Source organism: Megascapheus bottae, chromosome 15 (genome assembly GCF_031878675.1).
Source record: "Megascapheus bottae isolate mThoBot1 chromosome 15, mThoBot2.hap1, whole genome shotgun sequence".
Classification (NCBI taxonomy): Eukaryota; Metazoa; Chordata; class Mammalia; order Rodentia; family Geomyidae; genus Megascapheus; species Megascapheus bottae.
The window spans coordinates 41,864,832-41,889,076 of NC_143523.1; the positions used below are offsets into that span (position 1 = coordinate 41,864,832).

At 36.8% G+C, this 24,245-nt stretch overlaps 1 protein-coding gene across 1 annotated transcript in view; it reads right to left on the minus strand.

The window, feature by feature from the left end:
- Positions 1 to 24,245, minus strand: part of Ctnna3 (catenin alpha 3) — a 1,180,588-nt gene that overhangs the window by 1,139,151 nt on the left and 17,192 nt on the right. The window contains exons 3-4 of the mRNA XM_090346411.1: positions 22,768 to 22,960; positions 2,605 to 2,771 (exon numbers count right to left, since the gene is read on the minus strand). Of these exons, the coding sequence (XP_090202537.1) occupies positions 2,605 to 2,771; positions 22,768 to 22,960 (360 nt within the window). The remainder of the gene's footprint in view (positions 1 to 2,604; positions 2,772 to 22,767; positions 22,961 to 24,245) is intronic.

Here is a 24,245-nt window from a genome sequence, read left to right on the forward strand (position 1 = left end):
CTAATCCTAACCCTAACTTGACCATGAACCATAATCATATCCCTAAATCTAACTCTAACCCTAAAACTAATGATAATATTAACCCTAACCGAACCCTAGCCCTAACCCTAAACACTAACACTTACCATAAACCATAAACCCTAACCTTAAATCCTAACCTAAACTCTAACCCTCACCAAAGCATAAATATAACCCTAACCCTACCCCTAAACCTAACCACTAAACCTAACTCTAACCCTAACACCTAACCCTAACTGTAATTTAACCACAAACATAAAATTAAAAATAAATTTAAAAAATATATCAACAGCTCAAAAGATAGAATCACTCCAAAACTAATCTCCACAGAAACAAACATCCCATTAAAGATGGGCCAAAGACTTAAAGAGAGTTTTCTCTGAAGAAGAAATAAGAATGGCCTATAGACACATGAAGAAATGTTCAACATCTCTGGCCATAAAAGAAATGCAAATCAAAACAACTCTACGATTCCACCTCACTCCAGTTAGAATGGCCAGGATCAAGAAATCTAATAACAAAAAATGCTGGAGGGGATGTGGCCAGGAGGGCTCACTACTACACTGTTGGTGGGAGTGTAAACTCCTTCAACCACTATGGAAAGCAGTATGGTGGTTCCTCAAAAGACTAAACATAGAGCTCCCCTATGACCCAGCAATTCCACTACTTGGCATTACCCAATCATCCAGAAACAAGAACATACTAAATCTACTAGCACAAAGATGTTCATTGCAGGACTATTTACCATAGCAAAGATATGGAACCAACCCAGATGCCCCTCAGTAGATGACTGGATCGTGAAAATACACAATGGAAAGAACGACATTGCCCCATTTGTAAGGAAATGGAAAGACTTGGGAAAAAAATCATATTAAGTGAAGTAAGCCAGACCCAAAGGAACACAGGCCCAATGGTTTCCCTCATTTGTCATAATTAGTAGAAATCTGGGGCTCTCCTGGCAGAGAGTCACAATAGAACAAAACCTAGATTCATAAGGCCATATGGAATGACACTAAATGAAAGGACCTCCAGGATATAGAAACAAAAGCCATATAATGAGTGATTGTTGTCCTTAATGTACAATGTTATCTCTCATCTCTTTTGCTGTCCCTTGGTTATCTCATATTGTTCCAGCATTTTACCTTGTTATCTGATATATTGTATATATGTTTATCTGGTTATTTGAAATAAGAAAGTGAAGAGGGAAAAACAAGATGAGGGGTGGGGTTGGGGGGAGGGAAATGGGGACCAAAACATGAGAAGGGGTATCAATGTTTGTGAAGTAATGCACCTTCTATCTGGTGAATATAATGTAACCCTTCTATTAATTACAATAAAAATTATATGAAAAAAGAAAAAAAGATAGAAGTTTAAGACCCCTTTAAGGCAGAAATTTCAGCTTTTCCACCTTTTCATTTAGACTATGATTTTGTCAAACCAAAAAGAGGCTTTAATGTAGTTCTCTTTATAACAAAACTGTGCCTACTTGATTTGTCTTGCAAACTAAAATGAGCTATCTTGTTTTCCTCCTAGTTAATATTTCTTAACTTATCTTAAATTTATTATCTTGAACAAGAAGAGTAGGCTGGTCCTGGAATATAACTCACAAGAATTCCTGCGTAGCCAGGCACCAGTGGCTCACACCCGTAATCCTAGCTATTCAGGAGGTTGAAATCTGAGGATCATGATTCAAAAGACTTGTATCTCCAATTAACCATCAAAAAATTGAAAGTGGTGCTGTGGCTCAAGTAGTAGAGCAGTAGCCTCGAGCTAAATAGCTCAGGGTCAACACCCAAGCCCAGAGTTCACACACAAAAAAGACAAACCAACACACAGAAAAAACAGAGTATCTGCCTAGCATGTATAGACATGAGTTCCATTCCAGACATAAGTAAATAGATAAATACATACATACATACACACGTGAAGTTAGAAAAGTAGCATAGGATAAATTTCCAAGTTTCTTAAGCTTTAAGGTTTCTTAAACTGCTTGTGCATGCATTGATTATATTAGCTACATGATTCCATTCTTCTTTATATCTCTACAGCAAGCCAGCTTTTTTTTTTTTTCTGATCGGTCTTGGGGGTCTTGAATTATGGACCTGGATTCTGTCTCTGAGTTCTTCAGCTAAAGGTTAGAGCTCTAGCACTTTGAGCCACAGCACCGCTTCTGGTTTTCTGGTGGTTAATTAGAGAGATAAGCTCTTAAACTTTTGTGTCAAGGCTGGCGTTCAGCTGTGATACTCAGATCTCAGCCTCCTGAGTAGCTAGGAGGCTTGAGCCACCAGTGTTCTTTAATTTCTCAATAGCTTCATGACTAAATTGTGGCTTCATTTAGTGTGTGTGTGTGTGTGTGTGTGTTACAGTTCTGTCTTTGAACATAAGGCCTTGTGCTTGTCCTCTGACACTTGAGCTACTTCTCCAGCACCTTAGCTTCATTCTTCATTCAGTTTTCTCAACCTAATTCGGTCACTGTCTGATGGGTGATACTAAGAAATGAAAGTGATACACCAGAGATGCACTAGGAATGATACCAAATTCAAAGTGAGAACACCACCAAAGCCAACAAAGCCATCCTTTACTTACAGATGATACATGCTGCAAGAGACTCATGACATCAATCATGTCCGCGAGGATAAGGAGTCTTGTAACTGCAGTCAACAAGGCACGGGCTGCTTGAACCACAGCCTCCCTTTTCGGCAGATAACAGGGATCGTCCGTAAATCTCTCAGCTGATACCCTCAGGGCTTCACCTGAAAAACATAGCCCCAAATAAGTTTTACTGAAGTTTCAACTGTGTCTATTTCCACATTTATCAATTAATTTAATTTAATTTAATTCCAAAGATATTCCCAGACTAAGCATAAACATTAAAATACTGTCAGTGGATGCTAGAAATGTATCTTTGTGTGTGTGTGTGTGTGTATGTGTGTGTGTGTGTGTGTGTGTGTGCATAGCACACGCATGCTGGTTAGTCCTAGGCTTAAACTCAGAGCTTAGATACCGTCCCTGAGCTATATTACCCAAGGCTAGCACTCTACCACTTGAACTACAGCTTTATTTCCAGCTTTTTGGTGGTGAATTGGAGATAAGAGTCCCATAAACTATTCTGTTCTTGCTGTCTTCAAATCATTATTCTCAGATTTCAGCCTCTGGGGTAGCTAGGATTACAGCTGTGAGCCACTGGTGCTATCTGAGCTGAACATTGTATATTAATAAACAATACAATTACAATTTGGCATTTGTTCTTGATAAATGTTCTGGTGTTTAAAAGCCATAGTATACCATCTTTCCACAAGAAAATTATGTTCAATTGACTGGCAATATCCAATAAAGATTGTAATCAACTTCTGCACTTACTAAGTCTCAACTGATATGTAAGGTTGCACTACTAAGATTTCAATTATAGTAAACACTCTTATTTATAAAAATAAGGGAAATCTTCCCTGAGTTACTTTCTTTTTGTAGTAATAGGGTTTGAACTCAGGGTTTTGTACTTGCTTAGATGGCTCAGCTGGCACTCTACCACTTGAGCCACATACATAGTCTGGCTTTTTGCTGGTTTACTTTGGAGATAGAGTCTTGTAGACCTCTCATTAACAAAATATTTGTTGTTCAATATATGACTCAGCAATATACTCAGCATCCAGAATATAGAGATCAGTATTAAAAAAACAAAAACACTTCAATTTAAGAAGTTTCAGTCAAGTAAGTCTATAAATGTCTATAAATATTCATAGATACAAGCTAGGCACAGCACTGGTAAGGGCCTGGGCAAAATCCAAGAGATGGAAAGGAGGATCTACCTCTACATGAAATGTCAGAGGACACATGCAGAACTCTGCCATATTCCCACTATTGACAAAGTTAGTTGCTGGATTGTAGGATTTAACCAGTTCCTGTCACATTGTCTATCCTGAGTATATGGATATTTTCCAAATTAAATAGGAAAACATTTTATCTAGAATATTAGCCTCCATGTTTTATAAAATTGATAATAGGGTATCTATTCTTTTGGAATGTCATTTCCAACTTTACTTATAATGCTTTCAACTTTGAAAAATAATGAACAGGTAATTTCTTTTTTTCTTTCCTTTTCTTTTCTTTTTTTTTTTTATTTTGGTGGCCGTTCTGAAGGTTGAACTCAAGGCATAGGCCTTGAACTCAAGGCATAAGCACTGTCTCTAAGGTTTTTCTGGGTTTTTGTTTTATATTGGTTTTGGTTTTGCTCTAAGCACTCTACTACTTGTTCCACAGCTCAGCTTCCAATATTTTGGTGAATAATTGAAAATCAGAATCTCAGACTTTCCAACCCAGGCTGGCTTTGAAACCCCATCCTTCAATCTTAGCCTCATGAATAACTAGGTTTAAAGGTATGAGCCACCGGCATCTGGCGTGAAATTTCACTTTTAAAATGAATAAAAACAAAACTATTTTTTCCTTCAAGAAATCCCAGTCTATCCATAAAATTAATTTACTAAAGATTTTGAAAATGCCACAGACACTGGATTCAGAGTTTGTTTGTTTCCTACTAGATCCACTGGGCTCCTTTTCTATAAAAATACGCTTTTTTAAATTTTTCCAAAAACTTAGCTATGAAATGCCTGTTGAATAAGGTACTAAAGCATTTAGTCTATAAATATTCATAGAGGTACTTCTTGTACATATATTATTGTAGTATATAAAGCTTAGGCATAGTTTTATATAGTAGCTCTATGTAGTCATTTTTGTCTAAAGCACAACCAAGTTACGTTGGTTATAATTTCCAAATTTACAAAAACTTGTATATTACACTTATATGGGCACAAGAAGCACAAAGATGCTACACAAAACTTTTATGTGATAATATGAGTCAACCTTAGAAGTACAAAAAAGAAAGTGTCCAGGACAAAAATAAACATAAAAAGATGTTGTTCCCTTTATAAAAGATACCTACATGATTCTTTCACAATTTCCTTTACTACATCTAAAAATATGCATCCCGGGGCCGGGAGTTTGGCCTAGTGGTTAAAGTGCTTGCCTAGCATGCATGAAGACCTGGGTTCGATTCCTCGGTACCACATACATAGAAAAAAGCCAGAAGTGGTGCTGAGGCTCAAGTGGTAGAGCTCTAGCCTTGAGAAAGTCCAAGGACAGTGCTCAGGCCCTGAGCTCAAGCCCAGGACTGGCAAAAAAAAAAAAATATGCATCCCTACTCTATCAACATGACTATATTCATTATAAATTCAATGAAAATGTAGTTTTAGCAAAACACTTAGTGGAAAAAGAAAGAAAACCAGGCACTCGTGAATACTAGTGAATATTAGTTGATAAAATATATAATAACATATAATATATAATGGAGTTCATAGTATGAAACTGAACAGGGGGGTGTTAGTTCCATTTCCTCTTTTTTTTGCCAGTCCTGGGCTTGAGCTCAGGGCCTGAGCACTGTCCTTGGACTTTCTCAAAGCTTGAGCTCTACCACTTGAGCCACAGCACCACTTCCAGCTTTTTTTCTACATATGTGGTGCCAGATTGGAAAGCTTCATGACCCATGAGATACTGAGTAGTGTACATCGATGGATCTTGCCTCAACAACGGGAAATATTTAGCCTTAGTTTGAGCATTGTTGCTCTCCTCTCAACCCTACTGCAGCAAAGCAATTCAGAGAAAGCAGAATCTCCACCTTCAAGAATTCACACCAGCCACCAGCAGCCATTCAACAGTATATCACATTCAAAATGAGCTAGGGAATACTATGATGAGACTAATTCTGCAAAACTATAAAAGTATAGAATTTTTATGGAACATAAAATTTGATGAGACCAGTTTCTATGAAACTGGTAGAAACATCTCCTAACGATTAATAAATACCTTTTTATTCTCTCTCAGCAATCTATAGATGTTCCTTACATCCTGACAAAGACCTTTGTTTCTTCCTAACAGAGATTCATGGAGAGTCTACTAGGTTGCTATGAACTTTTTTGTTTAGGTTATAATTCTAATCACTTACTTTTATTAAATGCATATACCAATCAAATAAGGATACAAAATAAGATCTGCTATTTATTTGAAAACTATTTTGAATGTTTTGATAAAGATGAATTTTTAACAATGTTGCTGAATTAGGATTGAAAGGGAAAAAAATTTCTAAAAGTTGGGATGACAGAACCTTTAAAAAAAAAGTCATATTAAGTGAAGTAAGCCAACCTCACCCCAAGAAAAAGCTTCATGATCTCCTTCATTTGTAATAATTAGTATATGTCTAGGATGGTCCTAGCAGAAAATCTCAATAGCTATGTACATATGACAATATAACATGATGCTAATTGAAATGAACTCCCAAGATATGGAAACAAGAGGTTTTTTTTGGGCTGGGAATTTGGCCTAGTGGTAGAGTGCTTGCCTAGCATGCATGAAGACCCGGGTTCGATTCCTCAGTACCATATACATAGAAAAAAGCCAGAAATGGTGCTGAGGCTCAAGTGGTAAAGCTCTAGCCTTGAGAAAAGTCCAAGGACAGTGCTCAGGCCCTGAGCTCAAGCCCAGGACTGGCAAAAAAAAAAAAAAAAAAACTTTCCACTTTTATGGGTACCAAGACATGTGAAAGGGTATCAATGTATGTGAATTAATGCACCTTCTATCTGGCAAATATCATGTAACCCTTTTACTAATTACAATAAAAAACAAAAAAGGAAAAAAAAATAAACAGTCCAACCTAGAAAAAAAAAGAGGTTTTTTTTTTTGTTTTTATTTTAACATACTGTGAAGTTGTTTTTTCTTTCTCATTTTGGTTTATCCTCTGTTGTCACTGGTTTCCTTTTGTGTTTGGGGTTTTTTTTGTTTTTTATTGTAGTATACTGTATCTTGAATATATATATTTATTTGATTTGAGGAAGGGAAGAAAAAATCACAAAATTGTGAGGCAAAGAGTTTGTCAATGCAACAGCAATACTCACAAGACACTGTGTTGGAAATGAACTTTACAACAGAGAGAGAGGAAAGTCAGTGGGGAGGGAAAGTGGGAGAAAACAGATGAGGGAGTAACTGTTCAACAAGAAATATATTCATTACCTTGCTTGTGTAACTATAATCTCTCTGTACATCCTTTAAAACAAGATAAAAATTTTAAAAATAAAAAAGTTTCTGCAGGTCTGGGAGCATAGCCTAGTGATAGCATGCTTGCCTAGCATATATAAAACCCTGGGTTCGAATCCTCGGCACCACATACACAGAAAAAGCCAGAAGTGGTGCTGTGGCTCAAGTGACAGAGCACTAGCCTTGAGCAAAATGTGTCCAAGGACAGTGCCCAGGCCCTGAGTTCAAGCCCCAGAACTGGCAAAAACTTTTTTAAAAAGTGTCTGCAATGTTTTAAGAGTTCTAAGATTTCAGAGGTTATCTACTAAATCCAATAGCATTACATAAGATAGAAAGCAGGTCCCAATTCTATCTTGATATCTGAGGCTCAAGAGGTTGAGAAGTCAAAGCTACAGATTGTTGTCTCTCCATTTAGCTCAAGCCTTATCAGCTACTCCCTTCCAGGTAAAGCTTGTACTTTGTCCTTTTTCTGTCTACATACAAACTTGGACGGGAAAACAGAAGAATTTTATCTTTGGTTCTGAATTTTTTTTAGTCAGTCAAGGAACTTGAACTCTGGGCCTGGTCACTGTCCCTGAGCTCTTCAGCGCAAGGCCTACACATATTAGTATTAAATATACATACACGTAAGTACTGGAGTGTGAACTCAGAGACTGGTATCTAGTAGGCAGGTGAGCCATGTCCCCAGCCATTTTTATCTGGTTATTATTTAGATAAGCTCTTGGTTTTTGGCTAGGCAAGTCTGGACCACCAGCATACCCAGCTTTTTCTGTTAAGATGGGGTTTTGTAAAGTTTTTTATTATAGCTGGCCTGGAAGCACAATCATTCTGATCTCAGTCTCATGCATACCTTAAATGACAGCTGCATACCACCATGACCAGTTGTTATTTCAGATGTCATGAACATTTTGTCATGAACATTTTACACAAGCAAGCCTCCACTTACAACCCAGTCTCTGCTTCCCATGACATAGGATTATAGGCCTAACCCCCAGCACTTGGCTAACTTTTAAATATTTTTGACACCCACATTTTAAAAGTATTATATTTATAAAAAAGTAAATCTAAAATTAATTCTGAAAACTATTTTTAAAAATAGGATTCGCTGGGTGCATTGATTCACACCTGGAATCCTAGCTATTCAGAAGGCTGAGATATGAGGATCACTGTTCAAAGCCAGCCTAAGGTACTGGGTACTGAAGTCCGTGAAACTCATCTAAACCAATAAAAGTTGAATGTACTTGTATGCCCCCATGGGAAGTACATATAGGAAGATTGTAATCCAGGCCTTCCCAGCAGTGAGATCCTATTGTAAAAAAAAAATAACAACAGCAAAATACGCTGGGACATGGTTCAGGTAGTAGAGTGCCTCAAATTCAAACTACAATCTTAGCAACAAATAACAACGAAAAAATTTACTGAGATATTTTTACATTTTCTCAAACCAAGTGGCTTTTGTTACTGTTGTTTTAGTGGTACTGGAGTTTGAATTCAGGGTCTTATGCTTGCTAGGCAGGTGATCTACCATTTGAACCATTCCCCAACCTCTCTCACTCAGCTTTTAAATCCACTATGTGGTCTACTCTCTTAAGAAACATCTCAACTCATGTTAAATTTTCATCAGAAATAATCCATACTTAGATTTTAGGAAAATTTGCAGCTGCAAAAGTAGGCTCACATACCCATAGGTTAAAAGTTCCCATAACTAGATCAAGTTTTAATCTTTAAAATGTAAGTTATAATTAAAATTAGAATTCAGATCCTTAGTCACACATTTCAAGTGTTCATAACCACATGTCCTCCATGTTTACTAAACTGTACAGAGAAACACTAATGCAGCTGCACTCAGACAGCGTCTTCCTTGCCCTCTCCGGTCTCCTCACCCCTCTCACCAATTTCACCTGAGAAGACTTCTTTAGTAAATCACTTGCTTAAGAATCCTCACCTCAAGTTCTACCTCATGAGAGTATAGACTAGTGTATATGACACCCTCCTGGAATTCGCAGTATAAATTTAGCATTTTAAAAAGCACTCACTGAAAAGTCCTCTGGTTAAATATAGATCTATAGATAGATAGATAGATAGATAGATAGATAGATAGATAGATAGACAGATAGATAGATGCTTAGAAATTTTAATCAAGGGTTTTATGAATTTATGTAACTGCTTTTTCCCACAGAGTTCTTAATATTTCTAAGAACATTCATTTTCCAAGAAGCACAGCTTGAGACTATCCTGAAATATTGTTCTGCAGCAATTTCAAAGATGTTTGGAGACAATCAGACTAACATCTATTAAATGACAGCAGAAACAAAGGAACTACAGATGTACAGTGAACAAAAAGACCAAACAAATATTTCTTTAGTGCAGTATCATAAAAGGCAGGCTTAACTCTGCCAATAACTGAAGTATAGACTCACTTTTCCTGCTTTTAACTCAACTATTCCCTGCAGATTCCTTTCTGGTTTTCAGTCTTCAGTGGAACCACTGTGAAGACTCAGATTTTCACTTTAAAAAACCCTCACAGGAAAGACCACTACCTGCGAGGTTGAACCCTCAGATACTATAGAAAATATAAAGGTCAAGATGCAGGATCAGGAAGAAATTCTTCCTGATCAGGAAAAACTTCATCTCTGCTGATAAGCAACCAAAAGATGGGTGGGCTTTGTTTTACTACAATCTTCCAAAGAAACTGACTCCTAATCTTGTGTTGAATCTTCATAGTGGTAATAAGAAAAGGAAAAAATTATATATCACTCCCAACAAGAATAAGCATAAGAGAAATAAGGTTAAGTTGGCTGTCCTAAATTACTATAAAATGTATGAAAATGGTGAATTTAGTCGCCTTTGGATAACTGAAATGTTGGATTTTTTTTCTTTGACAGTCCTGGGCCTTAAACTCAGGACCTGAGCACTGTCCTTGAACACATTTTGCTCAAGGTGAGCACTCTGCCACTTGAGTCACAGGACCACCTCTGGCTTTTTCTGTGTATGTGGTTTCGAGGAATCAAACCCAGCTTTATACATGCTAGGTGAGCACCCTAACACTAGGCCATGCTCCCAGTCTTGATGCTGGATTTTTTTTATGGGTATGCACTTTGAAAGACATTATTGTGGCAAGTTTTGCCTAACTTGCTGCTTCAACAAAGAAGTAGACAAGTACTTCTGTATGAATAACTTCTTTAAAAAAAAACATAACATAACCAATTCCTAAAGGATGATAGGATAAAACAGGAAGACTGCTTCAAGCTGGAAAACAGCAGAATAGATGATGAAAGGAAAGCACGAATATGGGGGAATAGGATCAAAATACTTCATACACATCTATAAGGAAGCCTGTTAAAATTATTTTTAAAAAGAGGAATAGTAAAGCAATGAAAGTACATGTTATAAATGTATAGAAATACAATCAATTTATACTAGATAGGATTTCAGCTCAAAGCCAGACCAGGCCAAAAATTCCACAAGCCCCTATATTCCATAAAAATCTGGGAGAACTTTGGTTAATCTCATATTGTTACAGTATCTGACTTTGTTATCTGATATTATATATATATATATTTGTTTATTTAAAATAGGAGGGGGAAAATGAGGGAGGGGGTGGGGGAGAGAAATGGGTACAAAAACATGAGAAGCAGTCTCAATGTGTGAGAAGTAACGCATCTTCTATCTGGCAAATGTAACTGTAACCCCTCTATACATTAAAATTTTTTGAAAGAAAAACTCTGGGGGCTAGAAGTTTGGCCTAGTGGTTAAAGTGCTTGCCTAGCATGCATGAAGACCCAGGTTCAATTCCTCGGTACCAAATACATAGAAAAAAGCCAGAAGTGGGGCTGAGGCTCAAGTGGTAGAGCTCTAGCCTTGAGAAAGTCCAAGAACAGTGCTCAGGCCCTGAGCTCAAGCCCAGGACTGGCAAAAAAAAAAAAAAATCTGGGAGTAGGTGAGTAGTAGTGCCTACCATCCCAGCTAGACCAAAAAAACACAAATAGGAGGGTATGTTACAAGGTGGCATATGTAAAGCAAGAGAGAGAGCAGGAGAGAGAGAGAGAGAGAGAGAGAGAGAGAGAGAGAGAGAGAGAGAGAGAGAGAGAGAGAGAGAGAGAGAGAGAGAGAGACCTTATCTCAAAAATAACTAAACCAAAAAGCACTGGAAGTGTAGCTCAAATGATAATGTTTTTACTTAGTAGATGCAGTATCTAGTACCAACAAAAAGAGGGAAGGGAGAGAACGAGGGAAGGAGGGGATAAGAAAAAAGAGAGAGACAAAGAAAGAAAGTTTCTTAGGAAAGACTTGCACAGTTCTTTCCAAACTAATTTCTCAGGAATGTTTTTCTTTTCTTTTTTTTAATGTTCATATTCTGCAATGAATCTTTTGTCCTCAACACTACATGACCTGTCAGAAAAGAAGTATCCATAAAAAAGATTGAAGGGCCAGGAGTTTGGCCTAGTGGTAAAGTGCTTGCCTAGCACGCACTAAGACCTGGGTTCGATTCCTCGGTACCACATGCACAGAAAAAAGCTGGAAGTGGTGCTGAGGCTCAAGTGGCAGAGCTCTAGCCTTGAGAAAGGCCAAGGACAGAGCTCAGTCTCTGAGCTCAAGTCCAGGACTAGCAAAAACAAATAAACAAACAAACAACCCTATGGGGCTGGGAGTTTGGCCAAGTGGTTAAAGTGCTTGCCTAGCATGCACAAGGACCCAGGTTCGATTCCTCAGTACCACATACATAGAAAAAAAAGACAGCCAGAAGTGGTGCTAAGGTTCAAGTGGAAGAGCTCTAGCCTTGAGAAAGTGCAAGGACAATGCTCAGGCCCTGAGTTCAAGCCCAGGACTGGCAAAAAAAAAATTTTTTTTTAAAAGAGATTGAGAAGTAACCAAATGAGATAAAAAGGAAAATTAAGTCTGTGTGGTGCTCCCTTAGTCTTGGAAACAGTATTTTAGAGGAGAAAAAAAAAAGAACCAACTCTATCAAATGTGATGCCAGAGACAGAAAGCTGTGAAAGAATACAAGAATGTATGATTAATATATAAGATAACACCAAAATAGCAAAGTAGTAAATAGCTAGAGCAGTGACATTGCTGCCAGTAATGCCACAGTAGTGGCAGTAGTCTGGGGAAATGATAACAGAAGTTTAATTCTTGTGGTGTGTATTCAACATTCCCAAGAATGAATATCATTTGACTGTGTTCATCATGATAACTTAGGGCTTGAAGTGTTAAAATTACTGAGAAATACTCACAATTTTGCAGTGAAGCTTTATCAGAGAACAAAAAGTTGTCAAGATAACCAAAAATTAAAGTCAGGATAATGAAAAAACTTCCTCAGGAAAGAGATGGAGAGAACCAATAAGAATGGCCTCTAGACACATGAAGAAATGCTCAACATCTCTGGCCATAAAAGAAATGCAAAGCAAAACAAAGGGCTTGCTACTACTCTGTTGGTGTTGGTGGGACTGTAAACTCGTTCAACTACTATGGAAAGCAGTATGGTGGTTCCTCAAAAGACTAAACATAGAGCTCCCCTATGACCCAGCAATTCCACTCCTTGGCATTACCCAATCATCCAGAAACAAGAACATACTAAATCTACTAGCACAAAGATGTTCATTGCAGCACTATTTACCATTGCAAAGATATGGAACCAACCCAGATGCCCCTCAGTAGATGACTGGATCGTGAAAATACACAATGGAAAGAACGACATTGCCCCATTTGTAAGGAAATGGAAAGACTTGGGGAAAAAATCATATTAAGTGAAGTAAGCCAGACCCAAAGGAACATAGGCTCAATGGTTTCCCTCATTGGTAATAATTAGTACAAACCTTGGACTCTCCTAGCAGAGGATTACAATAGGGCAAAACCTAGATACATAAGGCCATGTAGGATGAGGCTAAATGAAAGGACCTCCAAGATATGGAAACAAGAGCTTTATATTGTGTGATTGTTATTCTTAATGTAGTTATGTTATTTTTCTTCTCTTTTGTTTCCCTTTGGTTAATCCCATATTGTTACAGTATCTGATGTTGTTACCTGGCATATTGGATATTCATTTATTTGTTTATTTTAAATAGGAAAGGGAAAGGGGAAAAACAAGATGAATGGGAAGGGGTTGGGAGAGGGAAATAGGGGCAAAAACATGAGAAGGGGTATCAATGCATGAAAAGTAATGCACCTACTACCTGGCAAATATTAACTGTAACCCCTCTATAATTTACAATTTAAAAAAAAGAAAAGTGAAGATGAATCAAGAGAAGTAAGGGAAAATTTAACACATAATGTCCTAAAACAGATGGAGGTGGAATGTACTATGTCATTTCTCCTCTCTTTTGTTGCCCTTGTTAATCTCATATTTTACTGTATCTGACTTTGTTACCTGATATATTATATAAACATTTATTTGTTTATTTGAAACAGGAAAGAGAAGGGGGAAAACAAGATGATTGAGAGGGGGTGGGGAGAGGGAAATTAGGACAAAAACATGAGAAGGGGTATCAATGTGTGAGAAGTAATGCACCTACTACCTGACAAATGTAACTCTATGCATTACCCTGGCAATAAAAATAAAATAAAATAAAGAGATGGAGGTGGGAAAGTTTCAAGGTGCCAAATGTCAAATGCAACACAGGAGTAGAATAAAATTAAAACTGTTCAAAAGTAATTGGACTAAACAGTAAGCTGTCCAAGCAATAGAGTAGACAAGGTAAAAGTAGATTCAGAGTTTAAGCGGAAAGTAGAAAAAAAAATGGAAATTTTACTGAATATTTGCCAGTCATCAGATAGCTAATATGTACAAAGAAAGAGCCAGCCAGAAAAAAAAGAAGATAAATGAACATGGCAGAAAAAAAACAATAATTAAATAATAAGTAGCTAGGTAATCATTGTGCCAACAGTCAATGCACTTTCTTCATACTAGAATATACAGAAAAACCATAATGTTCATACTCATCTCATATGAATATAAGCTTGACACCACCTGTCAGCACTATACCAACTCTACTGTTTTTGCATTCATTTATAAAATAACCACAGAGTGGTTCCTCCTGTCTAGGCATGAAGGACAGAAGGCATAGATAATATATGAATCACATTTTGATTTCAGACTAGTTACTAGCTCAGACCTCAGGGCACATTTTAGTTTCTAGGACTCATCACAAATCAATCTGTTAGTATGCATTTAGTCTTTGCTCTTGAATTAAACATCAAAGTGAATGGTACATGGCTTCAGAAATTCTTGTAACTTTCATAATTGGTGCTACTATCATTCCTCAAATCAGCCTTTCTATATAGGTCCAGCATATCATAGGTTAAGCACTTCAAGTGACTAAAACTGGGATGACTGTATACACAATCAAGAATTTGCCAGTTGCTCGCATGCTTCATATTGGGTGACAATGAAAAGTTTGCTGAGAATAGCAAGTGCCCTGTAAGAAAAGCCTGGCATAGAATTTTTAAGTATGCACTAAAGGACACCATGTTGAGTGTTTTCCAGCAATTAGTGGTTTACAAGCAATGTAGCTAATTACCTCATCAGTCTTCAATAGAAGTGTTTCCATAAACATTCTTCTGCCAGCTACAGTATACCATGCGTGCATGTTAAAATGTATTAGAACAAGAGTTCCCTTTAAAATGAAGGATGAACTGCCTCTCCTGAAGCACACTATACTTAGCTGGAAAGACTGTTGTATTTGTGACTTAATTATTCTCTAAGAACACTCCAGATAGAGAAACAGTTAATGTACACAATATCAATGCAGCAATAGTTGGACATAAATAAGGGCAGCAGCTGTTGCCTTTGAAACTATACATAGGCTATGAGTAATTGGTAGTAAATGCCAAATATTTTATCTAAGCCCTAACTGCAAGGTTGTTGAGCAGAGTGGTTGGAGCTGACTTAGAGATAGTTAACTAAAATTTGACTGCTATTTAATTTTATAATAAATATTAAATAAAGCTGGGCACAGTGGCTCACATCTGTAATCCTAGCTACTCAGGAGGCTGAGATCTGAAGAAGACAGTTTATTAAAGCCAGGGCACTAAAGACCATGAGGCTCTTATCTCCAATTAACGACCAGAAAACTGGAAGTGGCTCAAGGGGTAAGGTGGCAGCCTTGAGCTGAAGTGCTTAGGGACAATGCCCAGGACCAGAGTTCAAGTCCCACAAACTGACAAGAAAGGAGAGGGAGAGGGAGAGGGAAAGGGAGAGAGAGGTGAGGGGAGAGAGAGAGAGACAGAGGCAGAGACAGAGACAGAGAGAGACAGAGAGAACTGAGTTTCCTAAGTATTTTTTCAATATGAGTTCTAGTATTTAATCTTTTGTTGGATGCCATATGATTTACTTTTTTTTGGCCTGGGCTGACTTTGAACCGTAATCCTTAGATCTCAACCTCCTGAGTAGCTAGGATTACAGGAGTGAGCCACCCCACCCGACTGATTTACTTTCTTATATCAAAATAGTTTATTGAACAACTGAGGATGTAATAGATAACACACTAAGGGCTTAATAATAAAAATTCTATAATAACATTTATTGCTTAAGCAAGTACCCAAGTATATTGATTAACAAGATTAATTACATTTCCAGTATACCATTTTTCTAATAGTTGCTTTTAGAAGTAATTGTTTTCTCTATTATGGATGATGGCAAATCCTGGTTCCTAATTCCTGTTGGAAAACAGTTCATAAATCTGAGGTCAGACAAATATTGGAGATGAACTATGGAAATATAGAAAGAGGATTAAATAGAAAATATACATAGAGAACAGAGGTGCAATTGGATAGGAGGAGTGATTTTTCAAGTGGGCTAAATAAGGCACAGAAAGATTAATAAGGTTGACAACAATTAATTGAATATTTAGAAATAGAATCTTTAATGCTCCCAGCTGAATGAATTGATGTGTCTAAAGGGATAGATACACAAATTATTTTGAACTGATATTTACATATTATATACATGAATTTAAATGTATGCTATACCTATAAATACTCTGAGTCAATGAAAATATACATTCATTTTTAAAGAAAATATATATTTCATACATGTGTTATACACATGAAGACTCTATACATTTCTTAACCCAAAGATTCACTTCTCACTGAGAAGAGAAATCTCAAGACATATTGACAACCAGCCAGAAATATTCATGAGCTCTGAAAAGTGAGGCCATCATCAGCTGCTGCAGGCCTAAGTGTCACAAATATGCAGTTGGGAGGGAGGTTTCTGCATTAGTACACTAGATAGCATAGCGCTTCTTTAGTATAAAATGCCATAATGCCTTATTTAGGAAAGGATAGCTAAAGTTAGACAGCTCTTGAAGGATTCAAGAGCTCCTCATTAATCTTCCTATAATTCCAACTGGCTCATGGTGGCCTTGGTGGAGACCTACTATTAAAAATAGATGGAAAGTATTTTAGCAATGGCAGACATCCAATGAATTTGCAAGTCTACTTCCATCTGGCATACATGAACATGAAGCCTGTGTTCACTGTTGCAGGCTCTGATAGGCATAACTCCCAAGCCTACTGACAGGAGACTTCACATTCCCATCGAATAATTCATACCAAAGTATGTGGGGGAGGGGATTGTGAGAGCATCCTGGACTTTCTGAACAAAATATGAAAGAGCTGAATCTTCATCTTTCCATGAACACTCTTGAAATCTTGAATTATATTTACTTGTATGTTAAGAAACCCATACTTCTGTATCTATTTTACATTATTAGGAAACTAATACTTACTGAAGTAAGGATGCTACTGTTTGTATGAGAAAACTATTTAATACTAATATTTTTGATGTTCCAATTCTATCCCTTAAAAATTATAAGCAAGTCTCTTTACTGTTTACTGGCCATCTTTTTTGTTCTTGTTATTTTTTTAATTGTAATTAATAGATGGATTACAGTCATATTCTTCAGATAGAAGGTGCATTACTTCACATGAATTGATACTCCTTCTCATGTTTTTGTTCTTATTTCCCTCCCCCCAGCCCCATCTTGTTTTCCCCCTTCCCTTTCCTATTTCAAATAAACAAATAAACGTATATGCAATATACCAAATAACAAGGTAAGATACTGTAACAATATGGGAATAGCCAAGAAATGAAAAATAACATAGTACATTAAGAACAACAATCACACCTTATATAGCTCTTGTTTCCATATCCTGGAGGTCCTTTCATTTAGCCTCATCCTATATGGCCTTATGTATCTAGGTTTTACGCTATTATAATCCTCTGCTAGGAGAGTCCAAGGTTTTGTACTAATTATTACCAATGAGGGAAACCATTGAGCCTATGTTCCTTTGGGTCTGGCTTACTTCACTTAATATGATTTTTTTCTAAGTCTTTCCATTTCCTTACAAATGGGTTGATGTTATTCTTTCTGATGGCAGCATAGAATTCCATTGTGTATAAATACCACATCTTCGTGATCCAGCCATCTACTGAGGGGCATCTGGGTTGGTTCCATATCTTTGCTATGGTAAATAGTGCTGCAATGAACATTATTGTGCTAGTGGATTTAGTCTGTCCTTGTTTCTGGACAATTGGGTAAATGCCAAGTAGTGGAATTACTGGGTCATAGGGGAGCTCTATGTTTAGTCTTTTGAGGAACCGCCATACTGCTTTCCATAGTAGTTGAACGAGTTTACACTCCCACCAACAGTGTAGTAGTGATCCCTTTTGGCCACATCCCTGCCAGCATCTGTTGTTATTAGATTTCTTGATAATGGCCATTCTTACTGGCCATCTTTCCATTAAAATATCAGCTCAGTGAGAGTATCTGCCTTGTCTGACTAGTGCATTTCTGTGACTCCAACACATTAAACAGTCTGGCTTACAAAAAGGTTTCAATAAATGTTTTATTTGGTGCAAGGAAGAAATAGAGTCTCTGGAAAAAGATAGGCTAAGCATTTATGAATTCAAAGTATATTAATTTTGTCACAATTCTCTGTTTTTGCCATTTTGTGCACAGACAGCAAGTTCTCTATATTGTATTGTATAACTTTTGCAAAGATTCTTACCATCCTAAAGGTCTTACCATCCTAAGTGACTCAAAGAAACTAACCGTGTGTGTTTGCACATTTCAAATATTTCCTACTTTTTAAAATTACCATTCAAATATTTCAGTTCAGAAACATCTCAACAAGCACTTATCTTTAAATACCACTTGCATTTCTACAAACGAACACCAGAAATGTAATCATTTGAGTCCAGAAACACATCATACATATATAGAACTTTGGCATTTGACAATAGTGGAGAACCAAAATTGCTTTTCAAAATAGTTGTATCAATTTGCATGCAATTGCAGTGCACAACAGAGCCTGTTGCTCCAAAATGTTTTAAACATATGGTAGTATTCTACTTTTTAAGTTTGTGTCATATGCATTGCATAATATGGTACCTAACTTGCATATCTCTCTCACCAAGGTCAAACATCTCTTTGTGTTTTTATTAGTGCTATTCATTTATTCTTCTGTGGAAGTCTTTGCATCTCCTTTTCCTTTGGTTCATTTTTTTTCTTATTGATCTGTAAGAATCGCCTACATGTTCTTAGAATCAGTCACTTATTATGTCCATACCATTATCTTTTATCTTTTTGCCAGTCCTGGAGCTTGAACTCAGTGCCTGCCACTGTCCTTGGGCTTTCTCAAGGCTAGCACTCTATACTTGGGCCACAGTACCACTTCTGGCCTTTCTAGTGTATATGGCACCAAGGAATTGGATCCAGGGCTTTGTGCATGCTAGGCAAGCCCTCTACCACTAGGCCATGCTCCCAGGCCCACTTTCAACATTTTTTTTCGTTTGCCAGTGCTGGGGCTTGAACTCAGAGCCTGAACACTGTACTTGAGCTTTCTCAAAGACACTTGAGCCACAGCACCACGTGCGGCTTTTTCTATGTATGCAGTACCAAGGAATCGAACCCAGGGCTTAATGCTACGCTATGCTCCCAGCCTAAATATTCTTTTTTTAAAAACTGAGGCCGGTGGCTCACGCCTGTAATCCTAGCTTCTCAGGAGGCTGAGATCTGAGAATCAAGGTTCAAAGCTAGCCCAGACACAAAAGGACTTAAGACCCTTATCTCCAATTAACTTCTAGAAGTGGAGCTTGGACTAAGGGTAGGGTGGTACCCTTGAGCTGAAGAGCTCAGGGACAATGCCCAGGCAGAGTTCAAGCCCCCTGACAGACCCAAAAAAAAGAGGGGGGGGGTTAAAAACGTTACTCATATAGGGAAAACAGTGTCAGCAATTTCTTTAAAAAAAAAAAGATTTTATTAACATTGATTTTTAAAGTATTTAATCCATTTTTTCAATACTTTTTGGACAGAGGAAAAGGTAAATATCTAGTTTTAGTTGCCAAAGTGTGGAAATCAAGTGTTCCCAATACTATTTGTTGAAGACATTGTCTTTTCCCTAAGATATAATTTTGTAATCAATAATAATAACTCAGATGACTGTAGCTATTTGTGGCTTAACTTATGGGCCTTCTATTCTATTTACTTGTATGTCTATTTTTGTATCACTACCCTGTTTTTTGTTAAGTGTGCTCTGTATAATTTGAAGTTAGGCATTCTAATTCCAACATTGCTATTTTTGCTCACAACTGCTATAGCTATTTGGTGTTTTACATGCTTCCACATAGATAGATGATAGATTGATAATTTTCTATTTTAAAAAAAAGTTCTTGGGCCAGGAATTTGGCCTAGTGGTTGAGTGTTTACCTAGCATGCACAAAGACCTGGGTTGGATTCCTTAGTACCACATACATTGAAAAAAGCCAGAAGTGGTGCTGAGGCTCAAGTGGTAGAGCTTTAGCCTTGAGGAAAGCCCAAGGACAGAACTCAGGCCCTGAGCTAAAGCCCAGGACTGGCAAAAAAAAAAAAAGTTGTTGATGTAGCAAAAATACATCAGTCTTTTTATAGCATTATGTTTCATGTTTACTAAATCTTCATACCCTCAAAGTTTAAACAATAATCATGTTTCTATTTCACTGAATTTATAAATTTTTTAGATGTTTAGCATCTACATTTATCTGGAATTGATTTTTTGTATATGTTTGTAAGAAGCCAATGGTAGGAAAGATTGAACAACAGAGAAGACAAAGAATGCAGCAGCTAAGAGCATGAGAAGTCGTGCAAATAATTTTAATCCTTCCTTCAAGTAGTTAGAGAAATAAAATTAAGAGTTATAAGTCAACCTACCAGGAAGCACCAGTTAATATTCTATGATTTCTATTGGAACTTGAGAAGTACTCCTTCTGATAGTAAGAATCAGCCGGAAATAGCATTCTTAAAAATTTAATTCTATAATGTTTCCCAATGATTCTTAACATCCAATCAAATATTACCCAACATACAAGAAGACAAGATTGTATGCTCAAAAAGCAATAGAAAAAACAGACATTAGAAATGAACCTACAGATTTATTTGTATTTGGATATTTGAAATTTGATAGGGAAGGGGGGAAAACCAAGACAGGTGGGGGGTGTGGGGGGGAGGGAAATGGGTACCAAGACATGTGAAAGGGTATCAATGTATGTGAATTAACGCACCTTCTATCTGGCAAATATCATGTAACCCTTTTACTAATTACAATAAAAAATTAAAAAAAAAAAGAAATGAACCTACAGGAGAGCTACACATTGGACATATGAAATGTGAAAGTTAAGGATAAATAAGATATCAAAAATATAGAAACTTTAGCAAGGAATTAGAATTTGTAGAAATCTATCATATGGAAAATTTGAGCCAAAAAAACTATAACTTGCAGAATTTTAAATACAATTATTGAATTAAATAGCAGATAGATGTAGCTGAATATAGAATCATTACACATAGTACAAGTCAACAGAAAAGTTCCAGATCAAAGCATGGAGGGAAAAAGCAAATGTAAAATACAGAAAAGAGAAAAAGAAATGTGTGAAACTTGGAGTTAAAACTCTAAATTCAACAAATTTGCCCTCCTTTTATTTTCAGACTCTTCCTTCTCCATTCCTAGCATTTTTTTCCTAAATTTAGGATTACTGTTTTAGTCCTGCTCCAAAGTCAAGTACACCTTTTCTTTTTAAAAATTTTAAGTAGTTGAACAAAGGGGTTTTAATCCAACATGTCAGTTTATGAGTATAATTCATCTTGATCAGTGTCACCCTTTTCCTCATGAGACCCTTATCTGCAAATAACCACCAGAAAACCAGAAGTGGTGCTGTATCTCAAGGGGTAGGACAGTAGCCTTGAGCTAAAAAGCTCAGGGACAGCACCCAGGCCCAGAGTTCAAATCCTACCACCAACCTCCCCGCCCCCCAAACAAAGCTAGTTTGAAAGTATGGCTCAAGTGGAAGAGTACTAGTTGAGCAACTATGAGATTCTAAGTTCAAATGCCAGTACTCATTTTTAAAAAATAAGTAAATAGGGGCCGGGAGCTTGGCCTAGTGGTAGAGTGCTTGCCTAGCATGCACAAAGCCCCGGATTCAATTCCTCAGTACCCACATACATAGCAAAAAGCCGGAAGTGGTGCTGAGGCTCAAGTAGTAGAGTGCTAGCCTTGAGAAAGTCCAAGGACAGTGCTCAAGCCCTGAGCTCAAGCCCAGGACTGGCAATAAATAAAATAAATAAATAAATAATGTTTTTAAATTAAATATATATCAACCTCCTGTATCATAAATTTCACTTAAAATTTATTGTGGCTAGTATATTCCTTTTAATAATATTTAGTTATAGACCTTCTGAATATTTTTATTTACATAAGGCTTTCCAAACTTGTGATCCACCTACCTCCACTTCCAGAGTACTAAGATTTCAAACATAGTACCTTGGCACCCTACTCTGAATGTTTTTTTTCTATGCATGTGGTACCAAGGAATCGAAGCCGGGTCTTCGTGTATAATCGGCAAGCACTCTACGAGTAGGCCAAACTCCCAGCCCTTCTACTCTGAATTTCTGATTGTCTTAAAGTTACCTTGGAAATTGTAGGAGAAAAATGTTTGGACATCTTAACCATCTTTTATAAAGCTAAACAAGAAAATTCACCATTCCTTTTCCTCCTAAAATAGTTCCTTGTAACAAACTGATATTATTCCATTGACCCCAAAAGAAAACACTGAATAATTCTTTTGAAAATATCCTGCTGATGAGACTTACATTCACTAGAAAATTGTTGTATTACCTTAAGCTATCTAGAGGTACAAAAAAAAATGTGCTCTTATTATGTAACAACTGAGCAGCAACTGGGGTTATGCATAGTTCACACAAAGCATTTTCTTAAAGTTCAGTAAATATCAACCTCTAGAAATTAAAATATTTTTTAAAAATGTACTTCATAGGCAATCAGATCTGAAATGTCTTTCCCCCAACTGTTTATAAAGAGCTTCATATTTATTTATGACTGAGCAAATACGTCTTCAGCTTCATTAGTCTTCTCTTTGTTTATTATAGGTAAGTGATGGCATGGTTGGAAGTGGGGAATTGTCTACAGGGACTGAATAAAGACTAGAGCCAGGACAGACACTCTGAGCCTTGGAGCTGTCTAATAAGCCACTCTGCCTCCCACAGCTAGCTCTTCACAGCTCGGTGAAAGATTAATAAACTCAAGCCAACAAAAACAAAACACTCACAAATCTAAGTCAGTAACGAACACCCTAAGGATATGCAGTTTGCTCCTGACCAGGACTAGAATACTCACTCTCTTTTCTAACTTCCTCCAGCGCAGCAGTAAGTTCTTCCTTTAAAACTGTAGTTTCATGGGCAATCTTCTCTCCTTTGTCTAATAAATTCCAAGTTGCTTCCTCTACAGAAGCTAGAAGGACTCTGGCTTTTTTTGAACGTCCCTTTTTCCTGTTGGAAGGATTCTGGGGACAATTTACAAGTGTAGTAACCTAAAATTGGAAAAACAGGAGTAATTCATTAGAAAAGGTGCAAAAAAAAACCTGAGAAAAGAGGTGACAGTGCTCAAAAAGAAATGTACTCATCTCATGACTTATGTAACTGTAATCCCACTGTACAACCTTTACAATAAAAACAAATAAATAAAATGTGCAAGAAAAACATAGCCTTCCAATGGTATAACCCAGAAGAAAAAGAAGTGTTTCACATTAAAATGATTTATTCCTGGGACTGTTGGTACATCCCCAAAAGTCAAGTAAAGGCATCAAGCACAATGTAAGGAGCCCACAAAGTTCCCAATTAAACACTAGAATGAAGGAAGAGCACAGATAGTAAGTCCCATCAAAGTTCTTACTATTAGAAGAATGCTTGAGCATCTCTGTATTTGTCATTTTAATTACAGAAACTTCATGTATGGAAAAAATAAAAGAGCTTTACTAAAGCTGTCAAATGGGAAAAGTGGAAGACTATCAGAATTACAAAATTGTAAAATAAAATTTATATTACTTTGTAGCTAGCAACCTATATTGAGAGAGGCAAAAATAATGACAATTAACCTATTAATTTATTTAGGCCGGGAATGTATATTATTAATATTGAGTAGGGAGAATACCCAGAAATGTACAAAGCCATGGTTTCCTCAGAGAGGCAAAGCCCCGATGCTCATCTATTTTTTTGCCCTTGCAACCTTTTTGATGTGTCTCCTGTACTCTTTTCTACTTTGTTGTGCAACAGTTCACCCTCCAAGCTCCATACCAAGAGTCCTTTCTTGACAGTTCTCATTCCCACCTTCTCCTACTCAATCCTTCACCCCAATTTGCTTCTCTTCAAGACACTTACAAAGCCTTGAGGTGTACACCATTAAAATGCAATTTACATTTGCCAATTATACCTTAATAAACCTGGGTGGGATGAATCTTCACCAAAAAAAGAAAAAAATATGATAAGAGCTTTATCTGGAAATGGAAATTGAGTATATTTGAGAATGAAAAAAAAAGAGAACCTCAAACTGAATTATATGATGAAATACATCCGTTGCTTTCATTTCTTAATTAAACCTTGGATCCTAAAGCAATGTTCAGATAAAAATTTTATAAGCAAAGCTTTTTAAATCTCCTTACAGTGAGAGGGGGAAGAATCCTACATCCCATGTTTAAAATAGAAGGCCTGAAACACCTACTGAAATTGAAGCTTGGATGATAAATTGGAGAAATGATGGCTTCATTAAGTAGCTATATAGACAGGTCAAAACATCATTGTTCCCATAAATACACACAT